Source organism: Corylus avellana, chromosome ca3, assembly GCF_901000735.1.
Source record: "Corylus avellana chromosome ca3, CavTom2PMs-1.0".
Lineage (NCBI taxonomy): Eukaryota > Viridiplantae > Streptophyta > Magnoliopsida > Fagales > Betulaceae > Corylus > Corylus avellana.
This window is the reverse complement of record NC_081543.1, coordinates 2339044-2359391: the sequence shown is the minus strand read 5'-3', so window position 1 is coordinate 2359391 and position 20348 is coordinate 2339044. Positions and strand designations below refer to the sequence as shown.

At 33.5% G+C, this 20348-nt stretch overlaps 3 protein-coding genes and 3 non-coding genes across 6 annotated transcripts; 3 read left to right on the top strand and 3 right to left on the bottom strand.

Moving 5' to 3' along the window:
* Positions 1-2409: 2409 nt before the first annotated feature.
* LOC132173511 (probable calcium-binding protein CML46) lies at positions 2410-2985 on the top strand. Its single transcript, XM_059585026.1, has one exon. It carries the CDS (start codon positions 2410-2412, stop codon positions 2983-2985), a length of 576 nt encoding a protein of 191 aa, XP_059441009.1.
* A 1888-nt stretch (positions 2986-4873) lies between these two features.
* On the top strand, positions 4874-8380 carry LOC132174996 (uncharacterized). The gene is made up of 4 exons (XM_059586784.1): positions 4874-5098; positions 5843-6081; positions 7133-7281; positions 7945-8380. The coding sequence occupies exons 1-4, from the start codon at positions 4920-4922 to the stop codon at positions 8188-8190; spliced, it is 813 nt and encodes a 270-aa protein (XP_059442767.1). The 5' UTR covers positions 4874-4919; the 3' UTR covers positions 8191-8380.
* A 2839-nt stretch (positions 8381-11219) lies between these two features.
* On the top strand, positions 11220-13025 carry LOC132175051 (thioredoxin-like 1-2, chloroplastic). Its single transcript, XM_059586858.1, has 4 exons — positions 11220-11746; positions 11842-12027; positions 12163-12327; positions 12416-13025. Exons 1-4 carry the CDS (start codon positions 11516-11518, stop codon positions 12659-12661), a joined length of 828 nt encoding a protein of 275 aa, XP_059442841.1. The 5' UTR covers positions 11220-11515; the 3' UTR covers positions 12662-13025.
* A 4638-nt stretch (positions 13026-17663) lies between these two features.
* On the bottom strand, positions 17664-17739 carry LOC132176816 (small nucleolar RNA snoR122). The gene has a single exon (XR_009439677.1). It is a non-coding gene; the product is annotated as a small nucleolar RNA snoR122 (small nucleolar RNA).
* Positions 17740-18278: 539 nt separating this feature from the next.
* On the bottom strand, positions 18279-18363 carry LOC132176793 (small nucleolar RNA R44/J54/Z268 family). Its single transcript, XR_009439653.1, has one exon. It is a non-coding gene; the product is annotated as a small nucleolar RNA R44/J54/Z268 family (small nucleolar RNA).
* Positions 18364-18781: 418 nt separating this feature from the next.
* On the bottom strand, positions 18782-18855 carry LOC132176790 (small nucleolar RNA Z267). Its single transcript, XR_009439649.1, has one exon. It is a non-coding gene; the product is annotated as a small nucleolar RNA Z267 (small nucleolar RNA).
* Positions 18856-20348: the final 1493 nt, after the last annotated feature.

The following is a 20348-nucleotide window of genomic DNA, read 5'->3' as shown; positions in this document are numbered from 1 at the left end:
AATTTCAATCCTGGTCATCTATTTTTATCAAACAGCGCATACAATGTTATGTGTGCCACTTAAATTAAATAATAAAATATTAATTAATTTTTAAAAAGAAAATTAAAATTAAAATCAAATAAAAAATAAAAAACGGAGGTGGCCGGCCACTCCGGTTTTTTTTATTTGATTTTAATTTTTTTATTATTTTAATTTTAATATATATTTTTTAAAAAAATTATTAATACTTTATTATTTAATTTAAGTGAGACACGTGGCATCGTATGGGCTGTTGGATAAAAATGAATGGCTAGGATTGAAAATTGAAAATTGAAAATTCTCCAATTCTTCCAATAATGGAAAGGGATCCTGATTCCCAAAATGTGACACAATATTTAAATCCATACTAAAGAAGATGTGGGATGCAATTGGGAATTTTCTTTATAATAATACCTCCATTCTAATGTGACGTCGTTTGAACCCATGTCAGTGATGTCACCCAACATATTCTACCATTCAAAGAAGAAACAAAGAAATTTACTAAGTAATTTTTGTAATGGTATCATCATCGGTTTGAACAAGAAATATTTCAAAGAAGAAACAAAGAAATTTACTAAGTAATTGTTGTTGGGAGGGGATCTTGATCCCATTCTCTCCCCTGCCTTGTCGGCTAGACACAGACTAGACTAGTTAGTTGGCCCATCTGCTTAGATGGGAACCGACCGACACCATCTAAGCACCGACCGACACTTCGGTGTCGTTTGGCAACCAACAACAACATTACACGGCACTGTTCATATTAAATGATGTGATATAAAAGTGATAATATTTTGATGTTGTTGTTTTTTTTTTTTTTTTTTTTTTTTATAAAAAAATTACTATATATATTTCTCTTCTCATATCTCTCTTTGGTAAAGAGAAAAAAGGTAAAAAATGAATAATTTATTTTATTTTGTTTTGTTTTATTTTTATGATGGGGTTGCTTAATTGCGTGAATAACGTTTGGATAAGTTTTGATCACGTTTCCCATTAATGAAATGAAAGTGATCATTATCCTGTCGTTTAACTTACTGCACAAGTCGTCCCCCTACGTTCCTCCGAAATTTCTCTGCAATTACAAGTTTCGTGTTAACCCTTCACCCATGCCAACTCCAACGACTTGTCGAACCTATTTTTGTCCAAAGTCAAGCTGCATTTCTCCCTTTGCAATAACCTGGAAGCTGCGATCTACCTTAGACTATGTAAAAGAGTGAACTAATGCTACTTTTTTTTAACAATGGTCGGTGTGAATTAATTTGAAAGGAATAATGCTATTTTTGGTACATGATATCTGATAAGAAGTCGTGCGTTCAAATTTTGTTTCTTCCAAGTTACGTCTTAGGGTACATTTGACGTTGCAATTTTGTAAATAAAAAAGTGTGATTTTAAACCAAATCACAGAATATGGACTAGTTGGGATTGCGTTTAAAAGAAATTGTGATAGCAGGTAAGGAAGTGTTTTTTTTTAAAAAACGCATAATTTTAAAAGGTTAAACTGTGATTTGATTTTGCTAAACACTTAACTGCGTTTTTATAAATTACAAACCCAAACTCACATTTCAAAATTGCTATTTTAAAAGCACAAATCCAAATAAACCCTTACTCATTGAAAGAGAACTTGAACCCACATATGATGATAAGTGTTATAATATTAATTTAAATGATTACGTATATCATTTTTTATCATTTAAGCTTTATGAATAAGTAATAATTTAACGTAATATTATAGCAAAAGTCTTGAGTTCATGCATTTTCTCAGTCAATTCACCACATTTCACTTACATATTCAATGTTCAAGGCCATACGATAAAGAGAGCCCCTATGGTCCGGACCAAGCGTAAAAGACTCATTTTGCAGCACTCAATACATTTTTGACACGTAAGCTAAACTTAGACCCACATGGGTTTTGAAGCCAAGCCTCCTTCTCTGGTCTTCAAAGAAGACCTGCAATCAAACTAAGTCTTGGTTTGATTCGGTGTATTTGTTGTAGGGTATGTTTGTGCAAATTTTTTTGCATTATCTAAGGCGTCAGCATATTATCGGATGTTGTAAAATACCACTTTTAAGCCAAGTCCATACCAAAGTTAGACTCTACTATATAGACTCTACGATAAATACTTTTAACACACATTTATCATTCTGTCGTAAAATGAATATGATATAATAAGTGTGAATAGTGCATTACTTGGAAACTTTCACCCCCTAATTATTTGTGGAAACTGAATGGGTGTTCACACAAAGTTTCGCCAACCTTTCCAACAGGCCTTTTCACCTTATTTATACGAATACAAGCAAGTGCAACCTTCACTAAACGAAACAGAGTAAAACAAAAAAAAAAACAGGACAGTTAGTCGTTTGTATTGATACATATATTTTGTCCTTGTCATCTAAATGGAGAAGACAGGGGAAGATAAATCTGCCAGCACCATTGCAATTGTTGGCATTCTCTTAGCTCTTAACGTGATTAACATACTCCACATGTTCATATGCCTTCTTCACCATGCAAGGAAGATTTGGATTGAAAGCAAAGAGGCTCGATTCCAGAGACTTTGTAATTGTGCAGATGAAAACATGGATGATAAGAAGAGAGAATCCCAGAAGCAGAAGCTTCAAGTTTGTGAAAGTTATCTAGATGATAACAAGCTTTCTATGGGAGAAGTGAAGATGGTGATGGAGAAACTGGGAAATGAAAACTATGAAGAGAGGCTGGATTCACATGAGATTGCAAGGCTGTTCGAGGAGGATCAGCCAAGCCCAGAAGAACTGAAAGAAGCTTTTGATATGTTTGATGAGAACAGTGATGGGTTCATCGATGCAGGGGAGTTGGGAAAAGTCCTATGCACATTGGGCCTCATGGAACCTTTGGAAGTGGAATGCCAAAGGATGATCAGAGTCTTTGATGACAATGGAGATGGACGGATAGACTTCAAAGAATTTGTCAAACTTGTGGAGCACAGCTTCTGCTGATTTCCTTTTTCCTTCTCTCTCTCTCTTCATTTTTTTTTTTTTTTTTTTGTTTGTTCTAGCCAGGTACGCCGCGATACCCCAGCCTACCTATTGGCCAACTCGGACCGAAGTTAAAAGTACGATAAATTTACCTCTACTTATAAGCTTATACTTTTAAGAAAAGTGGTGATTTAACAACTGAAGCCTATCCACTAAAGAGTAAGGAGTATCTCCTCTTTGGCTCTGGTCAGCGGCCCGGCTAATTCTTTGGCGTTGGGTGCTTTAGGCGAATATCAGTTAGCACCGTGTCTGCTGGATCTGTTCTGCTGTCCGGGGTTGTTTTGTTTTTGTTTTTGTTTTCCTTGATTTTCTTGTATAAATGCGTTTTCTCCCGCAAGCCTAAAAAGCTTTGATTTGGTATTGAAGCAATAATTCAAGGAACCAACAAACACCAATAAGTATGAGCTCATTATTATTATTGTTATGAATAAATTTGTATTTGGGTGAAAGAATTTGTATGAGCACAAAACCAAGGATTACACGACACTCCAGCAACCAAGATGGAACAACAAAAAGAGCATCTAACAGCAAACTAACAAAAACAGAGCAACTCAAACTAGCCAAAACAGAGCAACTTACAATCTTATCCTTAATACAAGACATTATGTGCTATAACCTATTTACTACAAATCTCTACATTCATATCATCCATATATGATTTCTTAGCACAAACAATAAATAGCTAAACCAAATTATTCGAACCATATTGATTGATAATTTCTATTGCTTTTGCAATATTAAACTCTCTATTCATAGTAAACTCAATTCCTAGCATCAAATCTCCAAAGCTATTAATCTAGCAAAGGCTTTTATCCAACCTTCAGTGCAACAAGTAGTAAATCCACAGCTGCTGATTGGTTGTTTAGAATATAATTGATAATTTAATTATTCGCAATAATATAGCAAGTTCATAACTAAAATACAAAAGATTGATATATATTGTCACTATCAGTATACAATTTAAGAAAATTAAACTCCTTTCAAGAAAAATAATTTGTGCAAACGGTATTCATAAAGGAATTAGCCAAGTTTGCCAGAGAGCTCAGGCCAAATTGATCGTATTCCTCAGTTTTTTTTTTTTTTTCCTAAACAAATAAGAAAAGAGGTACCAGAATTAAAACACTTATAATAGGTGAGCTCTCCAACAATATACAAAAAAAAAAATATATATATACGGTGCAAAACATACAAACAAAAAGTAGAAAATGGATCATAAAATGACTTGGTTCTCTCAATAAAGGCTACAAAAAGCGGTTTAGGCACAAAAGTAGAAACAATAGGTAAGGACATGACCGTTTCGAGTGTTGAAATATTTTCAATATATATATTATTTTGTGTCTTAGAAATGTTTTAAATGGAAGGCTTTAAAGAACATTGAATGAAGATTGAAAAATTTGTTGTAACCCTGTTCTATACCAATTTTGGTAGGGCAAATATTTTCTTAAAGAAAGTGACTTTCTAACACACCTTAAGAGCATTTTCATTTTCTGTATTTTTCCCTATTTGTATAACATCGAGACCCTTCAATCCTACCGGAATTATATGGTGATATTGTTGTCATGACATTTAAAATTTTTAAATAATGGGAAATCATATTTTTTTGAGAAGATTCATTTTTTGATTTAGATTATATTTCACTAATCAAATGTAGTATATATTTTATTAAATGTTGTATTACCTTAAATGTAACAAAATAAAATGAAGCTCATCAAATAAATCACTTATTCCGTATACCGTTGGATGAATCACCTACGCGGGACCCATCACATCCAGACGTGGGATGATCTGAATGGGTTGATACCCTTCCTTCCTGCTGTACAAATGTCTAAAATATATGAGGGTTTAATTTCGTTTTGCAAGAATTGCGAAGGGTCTGGCCTTATACTGGCTTCGCCATGGCTGTACCTCAAGCCCATAAACTCGGGCTTCCTCTGATGAATCTTGTAAAGTTCAAAGGACTGCCTATTCTGCAGCAATTGCATTTGGAGGAGCGGCTGCTTCGCACGTCGTCGGAGAATTGGTGCATCATCAACGATGGAACCGATCAACCCGCTATTGTCATGGGCGTCTCAGGGTAAAAACACAAACTTTTTTATTCACTTTCAAATGGGATTTTACTTCTATGTATTTTTCTGCTTGTTAATTTGTCAAAGTGGAGGAATTTGATATAAGTTATTAGCTGAAAGGCCATATATTGAAATAAAAGTTAAGAAATTAGGTGGACTGAAGTTGTTGCAGAAACCCAAATGGACTAATTCAAGTTCAATGCGATGTTTGAACTCTATGCTTGTTTACTTTGCTTGGAAAGTTTTAGAATTGGGTTCACAAATCACAAACCTACCTTTGTGAGTTAACATAGCGACTCTGATAATGTGGGTACTAGTAGTGGATAAGGATATGATAAATGAAGAGGTTATGGAGTGTTTGATCTTAGATACAACAGAATAGGCTAAAGTATATATTTGAAAGAGCTGATCTGACCCATTGGGTTGAAGGCTTAGTTGAGTTAAGTCGAGTTGAGTTTATGTAATTTGGGTTTTTGAAGGACTAGCTAGAAAGAAATATTACTGCTCAGCATGTTAATGATTGCTTGATCAGGGTGCATTCAATCTTTATATGCCTTTGAATTATATGATTAACTTTAATTGTCACATTTCTCTAATTTTGTCATGTATGTGAAGACTATTTCCTGGTTATGTAGTGTGTCTGCACTCCCAAATTTCTGTGGACATGTTCTATTCTTGGGGTTGTGGTTCTATATATTCTTTTAAATCGGACATGACTGACTCGCAGAGGACTTCATGAATATTTTTCTTAGGAAGCCTGCAGAACTTCTCGAAATTGAATCTGTGTTATGTGATCAGATTCCAGTCATTAGAAGGTTTACCGGTGGAGGTACTGTAGTTGTCGATCCTGGCACAGTATTTGTCACTTTCATATGCAACAAAGATGCTGTTGCTGACTTACAACCATATCCTAAACCTATTATGTCTTGGAGTAGCGTTTTGTACAACAAAGTTTTCCGAGGAATTGGGGATTTCCACCTTCGTGAAAATGGTACTTGCATTGAAACCTTCACTTAGTAATAGTGTTTTTACTGGTGTAGAGAACTTCTGGTGTATGATGTTTCAAGTGGATATTTTCAAATTTGATTCTTTGATTCTGTTGATCTTACAGACGTGTTCTGTTTTGAATTGAAATTGATTTATGCTTCTTTTCATGGATATGGAACTGCTTTCTCTTTTCTCCTGAACTCACTGGACTACTTGTTATTCATAGAGGGTCTAGCTTATATAACTTTTGAAGTCATGATACAATAGTAGCCAGAATGTTCTGACCGGAGGGTTTTCTTTAATATGAGCTACCAAATGTATTGTTGTTATGCTGACTACCATGGCACTTATCCCATTTATTCTGAAACTAGTCCTTCACAATGTATGAATCTCCCAATCCCATTTTGAAAGAGGCTAGTAATATTAATAACTACTATATCTGTGTTTTAAGGTGGATGTGGATGTAATGTGTTTGTGTACGTGTACGCACATGTATGCATATGTCAAAATTACATTTCACTTTTTAATTCTTCCTACATATGTTAAAATGCATATTTGAATGGACAACATGGGTGTGGAAATACTTTTCTTAAATCATTTTTCAAAATTCAGTTCATTATAGATTTTAATGAGTGAGGCATTTCACCTAATTTTTCCTAGAACATAGTGCGGGAATTTGAAGGATATGACAACCCACCAGCCATGAGTCCAGGATTTAAAATCCCATATTTCTAACTTCAATAATAATTAAAAAACAAAAGGCTTTTCATTCACTGATTTTAACAAATATAGTGTGGTTAAAATGTAGTAACTACATTGTAAATACCAATTTCTTAACTATAATGACATCCATGAAATCTGTTTTTTTTTTTTTAATCATTTTGTAATGCAGTAGAAGTTTCATGATTATTTTTTTGTTCACAATTTTATAGTTGTTGATGAAATTGCTGTATGACGCTTACTTCATATTTTTCCTTTAGGTTTTATATATGACCTAAGGAATTCATATGGAGGAGTAAGGAAGCTGTAATACATTTTTTCTCATCTGATTTCAGATTATGTTTTTGGTAACCGCAAGTTTGGTGGAAATGCTCAATCCATTACTAAAAACCGGTGGATCCACCACACCTCTTTTTTATGGGAGTACGAGGTCAGGAACATGGCTTACCTGAAACTTCCTGCAAGGGCTCCTGAATATAGACTGGTAATGTTAATGACTTCTCTGATTATATGTATTTTTTCCTTTTTTATTTCTTTTTATTGCATTTGTTCTCATGCCAGTATCTTTATTTATATCCGTTCTAAATATAACACGTGGTCACACCGTCATTGGAAAAAAGATCGCTAGTAAACATAGCCAGCAATGAGTCAAAAGAACAGGTAAAAGTAAAACATGTGATGTTGAAAAATATAGTTTGGCTTTTATTTGATCTTTGACATTTGATTAGAGGTTTTTATCTATTTTACTTGTCTGGTGAGGATATTCACCAGGATATTGTTTGCATATATAGCATATATAGTGACTACTAATGTAGCACTATTTTGAGGAGGCATAACAAAGGGGAAAATGGAGGAACTTTTCATTATTTGTTCTCAAACATCAACCCTTGGTCTTGGGTTCAGTTCATTGATTAATTTGAGACTTAAGATTATTCAAAATTAGAATTGTTTGAACTTCAATGTTGTTCGGATAAGTAAGTAAATATTGGAAAATAATTAATTGGACAAGTATAGAATGAAACTGAGAACTAGAAAGTAATTTTCACCTTGGAAATAGTTGTTTTGTGATGCAATGTCACCTTGGAAATAGTCCTTTTCCATTATTAGCCACCTCTACTGATGAGTATGCTATCTATTATCTGTTCAGGCAAGGGGCCATTTGGAATTTATATGTGGCATGAAGGACTATATGCCAAGATCAATATTTATCGACAAAACTGTAGAGGCAACTAAAACGGAGTTTTCCCTTAGACTAACAGAGTCAGAAGCCATTGAGACTCCTTCAAATGCAAAATTTTGTCACTCAACCAGGCTATTGACAATGCGGGAATTGGAGGCAGCAGCAGCTTTGGCTTCTTCCTCTGAGGGTTCTCTGGCTGAGTCATTTTCATAGCAATAACAAGTGCTAATGTTGCTAGAGGTCTTGATGCAATGTCACCTCTGACTTTTGTAACAATTCTACTTCTTTTCTTTTCTGTCCTTTCCCCCCCTTTTTTTCCCCAATTCAAGATGCAATCAAGTGTAATGACAAAAATATACTGCTATACAAATAAAGAAAAATCCATCTTAATGTTATAACTTTTCCTCAGAAACCCACATGTCAGCATATTTATTATGCATGAAAGCTGAGAAAATCTTTCTATGAAGCATTTTCCCCTTTTTCTAAAACATTGAGAAAGATAATTAGCAGAGTTACCAGAATCATGCCATGATAAAATCATTTGCAGGAGCAATATTAGTATTTTACTTTAAACCTGCATAGGTGGAAGAGCTGCCTGAACTTTTGGTAAAAGATGAGGAACTAGCATTTTAAAGAACACTTATGAAGAATGATCCTACTTCTATTTTGAAGAATCACTTATGAAAAACATTTTACATCCCATTATTTTATTTGGAAAATGGATATATCTTATTTTAAAGTGTGATTCTTCATAATTTAAAGAAAAAAAAAAAAAATTTTGTTTAAAGGATCAACTGTTCAGCAAGGTGTCCAGACAGCAAGTAGGTCAGGAGGATGTCTGCCCTCTTAAATGATACCATCTGTATTGTCTCATTACACCTGATGTGGATCCTCATTCCTCACAACTTATAAATGCATTGCATTTGCACGTTTAAAAAATATTTACTTTCTTGTGAAAAGAAAAGATGATGACAACAAATTCATTCACCCAATCATATTTGTGTACTCGTTCTAGAAAGATGGCTTTTGCCCTTGGTTTTCGCAAAACAAACAATGGGCTATCATTCATGAATCATGAGATAATATATATATAACAATGGGCTATCATTCATAAAAAAAAAAAAAAAAAAACAATGGGCGATCTATCCAAAGAACACAAAATTCAAAACCCGTGGGCTACCTTTTGCAAACTCCGCCAGTTCATCTGTGATATGCGAATCCCATAAAATAAAAAATAAAAAAAATAAAAGGACAAGTGGAACTGACATACAGAAGCTCAAGAGCTTACATTATCTGCTGCACAGGAGCACAGGTACTCCCACCGGATAACTGAAATAAGACTTTAATATTATTATATCTAATTGCATATAGTGTTATATTATTTAATTTGTTTTAGAATAAGGTGTCAATATATTTATCATGTACTATCATTTATATAATTATCCAACTTTATCTCTTTATCCAAATGAAATAATGAATCATCTCTTTATCCGGAAAAAAAAAAAAAAAAGTATAGATAAGAGACGTAATTTGAGTAAAACCAAAAGTCTATATACATCTGAAAATTTGATTAGAAATACTAAACTCTAAGAAATATCTTAATATATAATTAGAAAAATACTTGAGATATTACAACTTTTAATATAATTTCATTACAAAGTTATGTATAAATATCACATAAACGGTCACATAATAATCTACATTTTAGTAGTCGTGACTTATTATCATTTTTTTTTAAAAAAAAAAAAAAAAAAACTTATTATAAAAGCTATAATAACCTTACAGTATTACTCATCTTATCAAAGGTAATTTTAATAAATAATAGAATGGGTAAAAAAAAAAAAAAACCAAGGAAAAAAAATTAGCATTTTCCAAATAATAATTATATGGTTGAGGGGCCACCTAACTAACTTATCTTGTAGAGATTCGTTCAAGATTTGTCATTAATTAAGCTCTAATCCGGTACCAAGCATCTTCTGCCTCATTTGTTTTTGTTTTTTTTTTTTCCTCGAAATAACTAAATTAATCGAAAGAGAGTCAAACAAAGTATTAAAAAATTATCTCAATTTAAATATTTTATTTTGATTATGCATCCCTAAATATACTGTTAGTTCACAAGGTAAAGAAGGATGCTTTTTTTTTTTAATATGGTGTTTATCTCACATATATTTATGTTGGGTTGACATGCTTCAACTATGGTTAATTAATAATAATAATAATAATAATACATGTAGTATGCCAATTAAGTAAACATGTATTCAAAATAGACAACAGAAATTAAGCAGAGCATTTTTCTAAAGTAAAATTGGCCGCCCATTGTAACTTTTACAACTTGTGGGTAAAATTGACATAATCAAGTCATCATTGGAGAATATTTCAGCAAGTACAGCCAAATACTTTTTAATATTGTGTTGATTTAGCGGTTTTTAAACCATGGTTTAAAAAAATAGTAATTTTAAAATGTTGTTGAACGTTTGTTGAAATCGCTAACGTGGTTTGGTTTTTAAAATCATGCATTTTAAAAAATACACCTTCTTGCATGCTTTGACCAAACCAAAATGTTTGCACGCCATCCTATCACTATTTTTTAAATATATTCTCAAACAAAACAAAATTCGTGAGTTTGTTTAAAAATACCATTTAAAATTGCAGATTCAAATGCAATATTGCTTGACCCAAAAAGAAAAAGAAAAACACACTATTATTTTTTAGTAAGGATAAAAATCACATTTTTATTCGCTATTATCTCATCCTACTGACGTGCCCATACTGTCGCGTCAATAGGATAAGACAATGATAGGATGAAAATATGATGTTATTATTTACGCCTATTTATCATACTCATTTTACATCTGTAGTGTACTAGTGTGACATGTTTTAAGTGAATTTTTTATAATAAAAAAAAATTTTAAATGGTTCACATAAAATTACTTAAAACACGGTAAACCAATATAAAATAAGTGTAAATTAGTACTTTAATTAGTCTCTTCCCTTTTTGGCGCAAAAAACTGTTGCCTTATCCACATCTTGGAGAGCTGAAGAGGCAAAAAAAAAAAAAAAACAGAGTCCGCTTCGCGGTTTAACCGTTTCATGGGACAACAAGGCCAACTGCCAAAACATGTTGCGGTAATATAGAAAATCAAGGAAACATGGCCAACTGCTTAAATTCGGTGTTTCATTATCCAAAACGAAATTAAAAATAATAATAATTTGAAAATTTGGATAAAAGTAAAATCCAAACCAAAAAGATCCCCCACCAACCCCACCTTCTTTCTCTTTTTCTTTTTAAACAATAACCCCCACTTCTTCCTTCTTTCCTTCTCTTCCTCTGAAGCTTTGAAAGTGCGTATTTTCTGTTCAAATCCCGTACATTTGGTTGAATTTTTGAAGTGGGTCTTGGGTTTCAAGGGTCTCCAAAACTTTTCATACCCCAGATACTTTTGATTCCAAAAGTTGGTGTTTGATCCAAAAGGTGAAGTGGGTTCTGCTTGTTTCATGCTGAAAGCGCCAAAAAGGTTCCTGATTTTACATTATTACGATGGCTTGTTCGATGAAGAGTTGTCTTTACTTTGACGGGTTGAATATGAATGAGACTATTCTTGGCTCGAAATCCAGAAGGATTTGTGGGTTTTGTCCCCCTTTTGGTTCTTCAAAATCAAGAGCTTTACCCGTTTTAGGTGTCGATTTTATGGGAAAGCCCCTGCTTATGGCAGATCAAAAGCGTCTACGGGACTGGAGTCCCAAATCCCCCAGAAATTTCTCTGTTCGTGTATGTGAATACTTTGCTTTTACTGTTTTATATTTTGAACGAATTTGCCGTCCCTTGCTGCATTTTGGGGACTAATGCTCAATATCTTATTTCAGGCACAAGCATCATCAATCTGTGTGAGCCGAGCTCTGAGATGGTGGGATAAGACTCTAACAACCAACATGGTGGAGATTCATTCGGCTCAAGAACTTGTGGATTCCTTGAATAATGCTGGTGATAGATTGGTCATAGTTGACTTCTACTCACCTGGTTGTGGAGGTTGCAAAACTCTCCATCCTAAGGTAAATAAATATTTAATTTTTGAATCGTTTTCTAGATAGAAATTTATCAAAGTACTTTTTCACAGAAGAAGCCTATCACAAATTTATATACATCTAGTTTGATTATTAAACATTATATTGGAATTTTTTTGTCAGATCTGTCAGCTGGCTGAACTGAACCCCAATGCAATTTTTCTTAAAGTTAACTGTGAGGAGCTCAAAACTATGTGCTACAGTCTCCACATTCATGTCCTACCATTCTTTAGGTTCTATAGAGGTGCAGAGGGCTGTGTATGTAGCTTCAGCTGCACCAATGCCACTGTAAGATTACTTTTTATTGCTGGATTTCTCATAACTTTAAAAGGGTTGTTTGTATTTCAAATGCTAAGTCCAAATTCTTGTATTACAGATCAAGAAATTCAAAGATGCATTGGCAAAGCATGGGACTGAGCGATCAAGTTTTGGTCCTGCAAAAGGTCTAGATGAATCTGAGCTAATGAGTTTAGCATCAATCCATGAGATTTCAATGCATTCACCATTTCCATCCTCCAGGGAAGAAAGTGTGGAGGATTTGGTTATGGAAAGCATAGGTTTTTCTGGTGTCTTGAGTAAAGCAGGCAATAAGATGGAACTCAAAAAGGAGATGCTTTGTTGACGATGAAGATATCAAGTAAAACAACTTATTAGAGACAAGTTATGCAGCAGCAAAGCAGCTCCATATTTTTGAATTGCTGCTTCTGCTTTTTAGCTGTATATATATATATATTTATATATATATATTTATATTTATTGGGTTTTCCATAAGCAGGGCTTCTGGGTTTTTTTGAATTGAGCCCTGCCAGTTTGGTTGATCTGTTATTGAGTTGGTCCATTGGATATTATGATCTGCTATAGAAGTTTAATGCAGATCCAGCTTGATCAATATTTTGTCTTATTGCAGGAAGAAAATGGTATAATTCTCATGTAATGTTTTATGTCCTATAATGCAAATAAATTCAGAAGAAGTGTCTTTCAGATTATTTGGAATTATTCAACAATGATTGTAATTGCAACCCAAAGTGGTGAGTTGGTCTTCTAATGTCAACCATCCTTTACCCACATGCATTTCTCACCCTTGAATATTGTTCTTTGGTATCTATCATATCACCACCGCCTAATAAGGCCAGGCAGTGAGAGTTTTCCACGTCCCATGGCATGACAAAGTCAAGTAATTTGAAAAGGTAAAGCAGTGTGTACACAATTCAATCCAAACAGCATTTGGTTTGCGGTTGAATCAAATTGATCTTTAAGATCTTGAAAGTAAGTAATTTAGAGATCTCCTCGGGTAAATTCTCCGTATGAAGTCGACCATTTAACAGAAACACCAATTGTCGTGTCACATGTCGCATGGCTGTGACTTGGTGGGTAAAATTATAGTTTCATTCTAATTTTTTTAAAACCAAAATAGAGAGGCCACTCTTCATGTAGCCTCCTCTCATATGGAGGAGGCAAGCAACCCCCTACTTGGTAATGGGCGGCTTTCTCTTCCTCTCACCATATGAGAGGCGTTTGACTACCTTTACATGAGCAGAGGACTGGTGCCCCTCGATAGAGGGGGTTAGTTGCCCTTGAGGAGTGACCTATTTTTTTTTTTTTTTTCTTTTTTTTTGAATTGGAGATAAAACTGTAATTCTCCAAATGTATGACTCATCAACTATATCACGTATCAATAGACGATTGATTGTGATGTGAACGTATTAATAGACGATTAGTTGTGATGTGAATTCACATGGTACATGTAGCTGTTCATGTCAAATGGCCGACGTCAGTGACAACTTTGGGCATTTGGCTGTACTCCAAAGATCTTCGTCATGCTTTTATAATACCCCAAAAATTAAATGGGTATAACTAGAAAGTGCAAGTCTAAATAAGTAATTTTACATTTTGGATAATAGCTTTTGGATCTTAGATGACATGGGACCTTGCTGGACTTGAGACATCTCTGCTTTCAGAAATCAATGTAATTTGTTGGGCCAACTTTTTAAATCTGAAATATTATTGTTCCTGTTCGTCGCTTTCCTTTAATAAAGTTGAAATCTTAATTTACTTCAATTATCTAAGGATATGATGTTTGCATGTTTTTTTTAACTAATAATTTGGGGAGACAAGCTCTAATTTACCCATGTGTGCCTAATAAAACTAATGTTAATGATGATAATGACAAATAAATCCACATTATATTAACGACAAAGTTTTCTTTCCTTCAACTCACTCAATTATTATGACATTTGCCCCATAAAACATATGGTTTTTTAATAAATTATATATCAATTTAATAGTTTTTTTTTTTTTAGACTCATCTTGAAAAAAAAATACATATTAAATTTGGCACGTAACCTAATAGCCCCACCAATGCTTGCAAGGCACCACAATGTCCACGAGCACAATAAAAAAAGCAGCATGTCCCCACACGTGATGAACACTCATTACCCCACCCCCCAGCCCCCAAAGTCCCAAAGAAAAGTGGGTCTAGAAATCAAATACAAACATGGCTTTGCTTGGCAAGATTGAGTGGCATCGACGTGGATTAGTTTGGTTCTTACCAAAATGGGTTCCACTTCCACAGAAAATGATTTCAAGTTCTAAATTTGGCCCCTAACCTAATAGCCCCCACCAAGGCACCACACAATGTCTACGAGTCCAATAAAAAATGCAACATGTCCCCACACGTGATGAACACTCATTTTCCACCCCAAAGTCCCAAAGAAAAGTGGGTCTAGAAATCAAATATAAACATGGCTTTACATGGTCAGATTGAGTGGCATCGATGACTCGACGTGGATCATTTTGATTCTTACCAAAATGGGTTCAACTTCCACAAAAAATGATTTCAAGTTCTAATCATTTTTCCTCTACCCTATCCTAGTGATGATATACATCACTCTGGGCATGCATGACTGTTGCACGCCGGTGTGATGTTTATCATCACTCGCCCCCACACGTGATGAACACTCATTCCTCCCCCCCCACCCCACAAAGTCCCAAAGAAAAGTGGGTCTAGAAATAAAGTATAAACATGGCTTTACATGGCCAGATTGAATGGCATCGACGTGGATGATTTTGATTCTTACCAAAATGGGTTCCACTTCCACACAGAAAATGATTTTTTTTTTTTTTGATGAGCAACTAAGAGAAAGGTACAGGGATTAAAACACTAAAAAAAGGATGGGTTCTCCCACAAAAGACCCAAAAGAAAATTACTGTGCAATATATACATGCAAACAGTTCGCAATGGGTCATAAAATGATTTCAAGTTCTAATCATTTTTCCTCTACCCTATTAGAAGAGACCTTCTTTTGGAAACCCAGCTGAGATCGCAATCTAATAAATGTAATGGATAAAGTTTTTTTATCATTTTTTTTATTTTTATTTTTTTTAAGGGAAAAAAGTCACTTATATTATTTTATCATATTTATAATCATATTCTTAAACTTTAAAAAGTGTCAATTTAAAGTTATCATCTTTCAGAAGTTTGTAATGTCAACAATTCCGTCAAAATTAAGGGGTAAAATCAAATTATTCATGAGTGAAATCCTCAAAATACCCTGAAAATGTTTATAAAATTATAAAAATATCTTGAATTTGGACAGAGGTATGTTGAGAATTTAACATCCTTCGTAAGGATTTAAAGTTGAATTTAGACAAATGGGTTGATATTGCAAACTTATGAAAGATGGTAATCCTAAAGTGACCATTTTTAAAGTTTAAAGCTATGATTACAAAAGTGATAAAAGATCAGGAGTAAAATGTTCCCATGTTGAGTTAATTCTGTTTGTTGGGGGGTTAGAATTTGGAGCAATTTAACAGTCTAAAATTTGTCTGGGCCTGTTAGTTTTTTATGGGCTTTCTTATTATAAATGTCCACATTACACAGCAACTATTGTTGTTAATCTCAATTTCGTTTGTTGATGCTTTTTAAAGAGTGCTTTTTATTTTTAGTTTTTTAAAACAATATTATGATGTACCATAAAGTAATTGACAACATTCTGTGATTTTTTTAAAATTTTTTTTGAATTATTTGTACCTTTTAATATCCATAGGGCTTTGTCTTAAATTGATCTATGTAACTTCATAAAATCAAAATGGGTTTTTCTTGGATAAGTTGTTATAGTTTTTATTAAGCCCTAACAAGAAAAAGAATTTCCCAAATAAAACTATAACGATTGAACGAATCAACATAGATGAATATACCTTGTATTCCACTCCAACCCAAAGTGAATGTTTGAAACCCCTATTCGATTATTAAAAAAATTTAGAATTTTTTTATTTTTATAATTAGTATCAGTTGCAACCTTTCGCATTTTGATTGTAGATTTTTACCATTGTGCTTCGCCGTAAACCAGAACATGTGGTGTCTTGTATTGTCTTCTGTTTCTCTATGTAGTTATGTTCAAAATCCTATACAAAAAAGCCAGTCCTGAAAGTTAAAAGGCCCCTCTTAATCCAGTCAAACCCACCTGTTCACACAATTGCTCAAGCCCAAGAACTTCTCATGGCCCATGCTCTCAGGAACTCTTTACACAAAATTCAATTGCTGAGGCAAACGAATTGCACAGAGAATTGGCCTAATATTAAATTTCAAAAGATTTTTTCCATTTATAAATTAGAGAGCAATGTGTATCAAAAAGACCTACAAATTAAGTCTCAACCCAAGTGCTTTTTTTTCAGTTAGATGTTAAGCACGAAGAGAATGTAAAATTGCTCCACAGCCTTCATATACCAAGTTACCAACTGGAAGAAGCTATCACATGAGATGCTTCTGGAGCCCAATTTGTCCTCAGGCTTCTACAAAAGCAACATTCAAATCTCCGTTCTTTTGTAACAATCATCAGGCTACGAGGCAATTTGCAGACAATAAACAAAATTCAAGTCCACCATAGAATGCAAAAGTTCCTACATACAAGCTAAAACCACAAATAGACTATGCAATCAATAGAACTTATAACAAAAGAAGAAACTCAAGACTAAGATTTTTAATAAGGCAATCATGTATTTTAAACATAACGCTGCTTCACAAGAAATAATTTTACAATATCTTTTTCTTCTCTTTAAGTAGCTCAAAAATTATTATCTACTTTACCTTCATTCTCCACTAATTTAGTTTGTTTGTCCAACTTCTGCTTTTATATGAACTTGTTTAAATAGGAACATACTGTAAATTAAAGAAAGGAAACCTAAAGTCATCTACAATCCATTGTCCATGTCAGAGGTAGTGACAACCAAATTGTCTTAATACCCAGTTATGGGGAGGGTTGACACAAATGAACACCTTCATTAATCAATTCTATTCGGAGTAACTCTAACCCTCCCTCTAATTTCAGGTCAAATTCTCAAAGTCATGCCAAACATAGCGTGCAATTCTAACCGAGTTTACAAAAAAACTTTAACTAAATCAATCTTGCCTTCTCTCTTTAGCCCATAATCTTCAATTATTCATATGCGATGGGATGTTTGTCCAACTGGATATGGCAAAACCGAACAATTCAACAAACAAAGCATGGTTTCTTTGAAAAAGGGTCCGGACAGGTTTTCCTAAGTTTAAACTTTAAAAGTGCACAAATAGCAAGAGAAGTAAACATAGAAAAAATATCAAAAAACATTTCATTTCCAGAGTATGTTGCCTCAGAGGTAGTGACAATCACATATCATCATACTTGTATCTGATAATACGTGCATTTAAATGCATCATTGGCAAACAGTAGAATGTTTGTATCATACTTAAATAAATAATGCAATCCACCAGCGAATAGATCCAAACTTGTACATATAAGGGCACAAGTACACTCACTCTATCTCTATCAAGTGGATGCTCATGCACCTATACAGTACCAAGTAGGACCTGTTAAGTAATGGATACCAATCCTTTTTTTGCACAGCTATGATAGGATTATAAATGAAAAGAGGAAAGAAAAACCAAAAAACAGAATAATTTCATTAAAAGGAATAGGAATCCAATAAAAAAGTAAAACCATTATACATATAATACAATATATGCAGATTTGAAAATAGAGAACACAGAATGAAAGAAATAGATATGGATACATATAATATTGTTTGGAAATTTTAATATACGCAATCACACTTTCACTCACACTGTCATGCTATCTTACATGGCTTTTAAAATCATGAATAAATCAAAATACATATATCCAATGGAAATTAGGAGTGGAAGTGCGTGCAGCATTACAACTTGAGAAAGAGCTAAAGATTAACATATGAAAGTAATCGTATACAATGCATCAGAGAGATTCCCAAAGACGAGTCAACATTCTCCAAAGGAGTGCTGATGTCCCTGTCTGTTCTATCATCACTTGCAGTGTAAGTAGTTCTAATTTTTTCACACGATCGGAGTAGCAAAAATGTTTTCAAGGAACATGATTTCAATAAGAGACCTATAAAAGGGTGAGTACTATTATCATATCTTCAAGTAAAAAACCAATATATCAAAAACCCAAATTACTACGGTGCCTAAAATTGCAAGCCTATGGGACAAACACAGAATTACTGAACAAAAAATAAATCTTCAGAGCATATAGAGAAACTACCATTTGATGATAACAATAGACCAATGTGCCCTATAAAAAAAAAAAAAAAAACTAATCTTTGAGCATTAGAAAATTGTTTATCATTGACAGAAGCTTGGTTGCTGAAAAAATGTTGGGTAATGACAAGTGATAAGTCCTTTACCGAACTTTCTAGGCAGCCAAACAAGTGTAAAACTCAGACAATATAAAAGCCTAAGCCTCAGATTAAAATAATTTCACAGAGAATACTCTCTCATAGTATATTTAACACCATCACAGGCACAGGCATATTCCTTCACGGAATCCTTCACATAAAACACCAAAAAGGAAAATCACGATAAACAAATAGGAAGCAATGAAATGAAATTGAAAGTTTAATCTAAGGCTTGAGATATCAAACTCGATTTACGGCCACTGAGCACTTCTCCTTGGTGATGAAAATGAACTAGGGTTAGGGTTTGGAGTTGGGTTTATGGTGTTTATATAGAGCGAGAGACGCAGCTATTAGGGCAAAACGGAGACAATACGAAATCAGAACCGTCGATTTTTAGCAAAAGAAAGCCAAAGACTGATACGGCGCCGCATTCAAATATTGGCACGTGAAAACTCATGGGCTCAGATGACACGTGGGAATGTTCGACTTGGTAATGGAAGGTTCTGGCTCTTTCTTATTAGGGCCCAAGCTTCTTGCCATTTAGGTTCATAAAATTAAATCTATTATAATTATACACATTCATTCCTGACCAAATCAATTTGATAATCATTATTTATAATTAAAATTAATAATCAATTTTTAATTTAATTATATGGATTATGCATATGAAGCGGGATTGACACAAATTTAACTTGTTTATTAATTGTGCCTAACATAATCACTCATCTTTAATTTCGTGTTGAAATCTCAAGTCGTGTAAAATGTTATCCGCTCTATTACAAATTTACAACCCAATATATATATATATATATATTCTTTGCCTTTTCCGTTTAGCCCATAATCTTCGATTATTTATTCGTATGGGATGGGATGGGATGTTTGTCTTACAGGATATGGCAAACCGGCCCATTCAACAACCAACCCATGGTTTCATTGATAAAGGCCTGGATATGGTTTCTTTGGGTTTTCTTTTTTAGGGCACAAATAGCAAGAGAAGTAAAAGTAAGGTACAACGTTGAAATTAAAAACTAATCATTATAGGTGAAAATAAAAATAAAATACAAATTAAAAACTTAATTTTCCTTAATTACAGAACTTAGAGTTCATTTGGTCCAATGATTTTGGAGGTCAAACGCGTATTTTTAAACAAAATTGTAAAAAAAAAAAAAAAAGTTTTATTTGAAAAAGAATGACGATTAAGAAACGTTACAAAAAAAAAAAAAAAAAAAAAGTCATGTTTCTAAACCATAGGTAAGGAGATGTATTTTTAAAAGACGCACAATTTTAATGGTCATATGTAAGTTTACTAAACATTTAACTACATTTTTTTTAAAAAAAATCACATTTTTATTATCGGCTTACGATTGCTTTCTTCTTGCTAAAGAAACATAAAGTGATCTTATAATATCTATATTAGGGCCAAATTTTGAGTAATGACTCTCTCCTCTTCGCCCCCTTTCTCATTTCCCCTCCTTTTTCCCGCATTCACCGTAGATTGACCAGAGTGTGTTTCAATGGTCCTCAGTGTGATTTCTAGCTGCGCCTGGCTAGCTAGTGGTGGTGGTGTATACGTGAAACGCATGAGGATGTGTTGAGTTTTTTTTTTTTTTTTTTTTTTTTTTTTT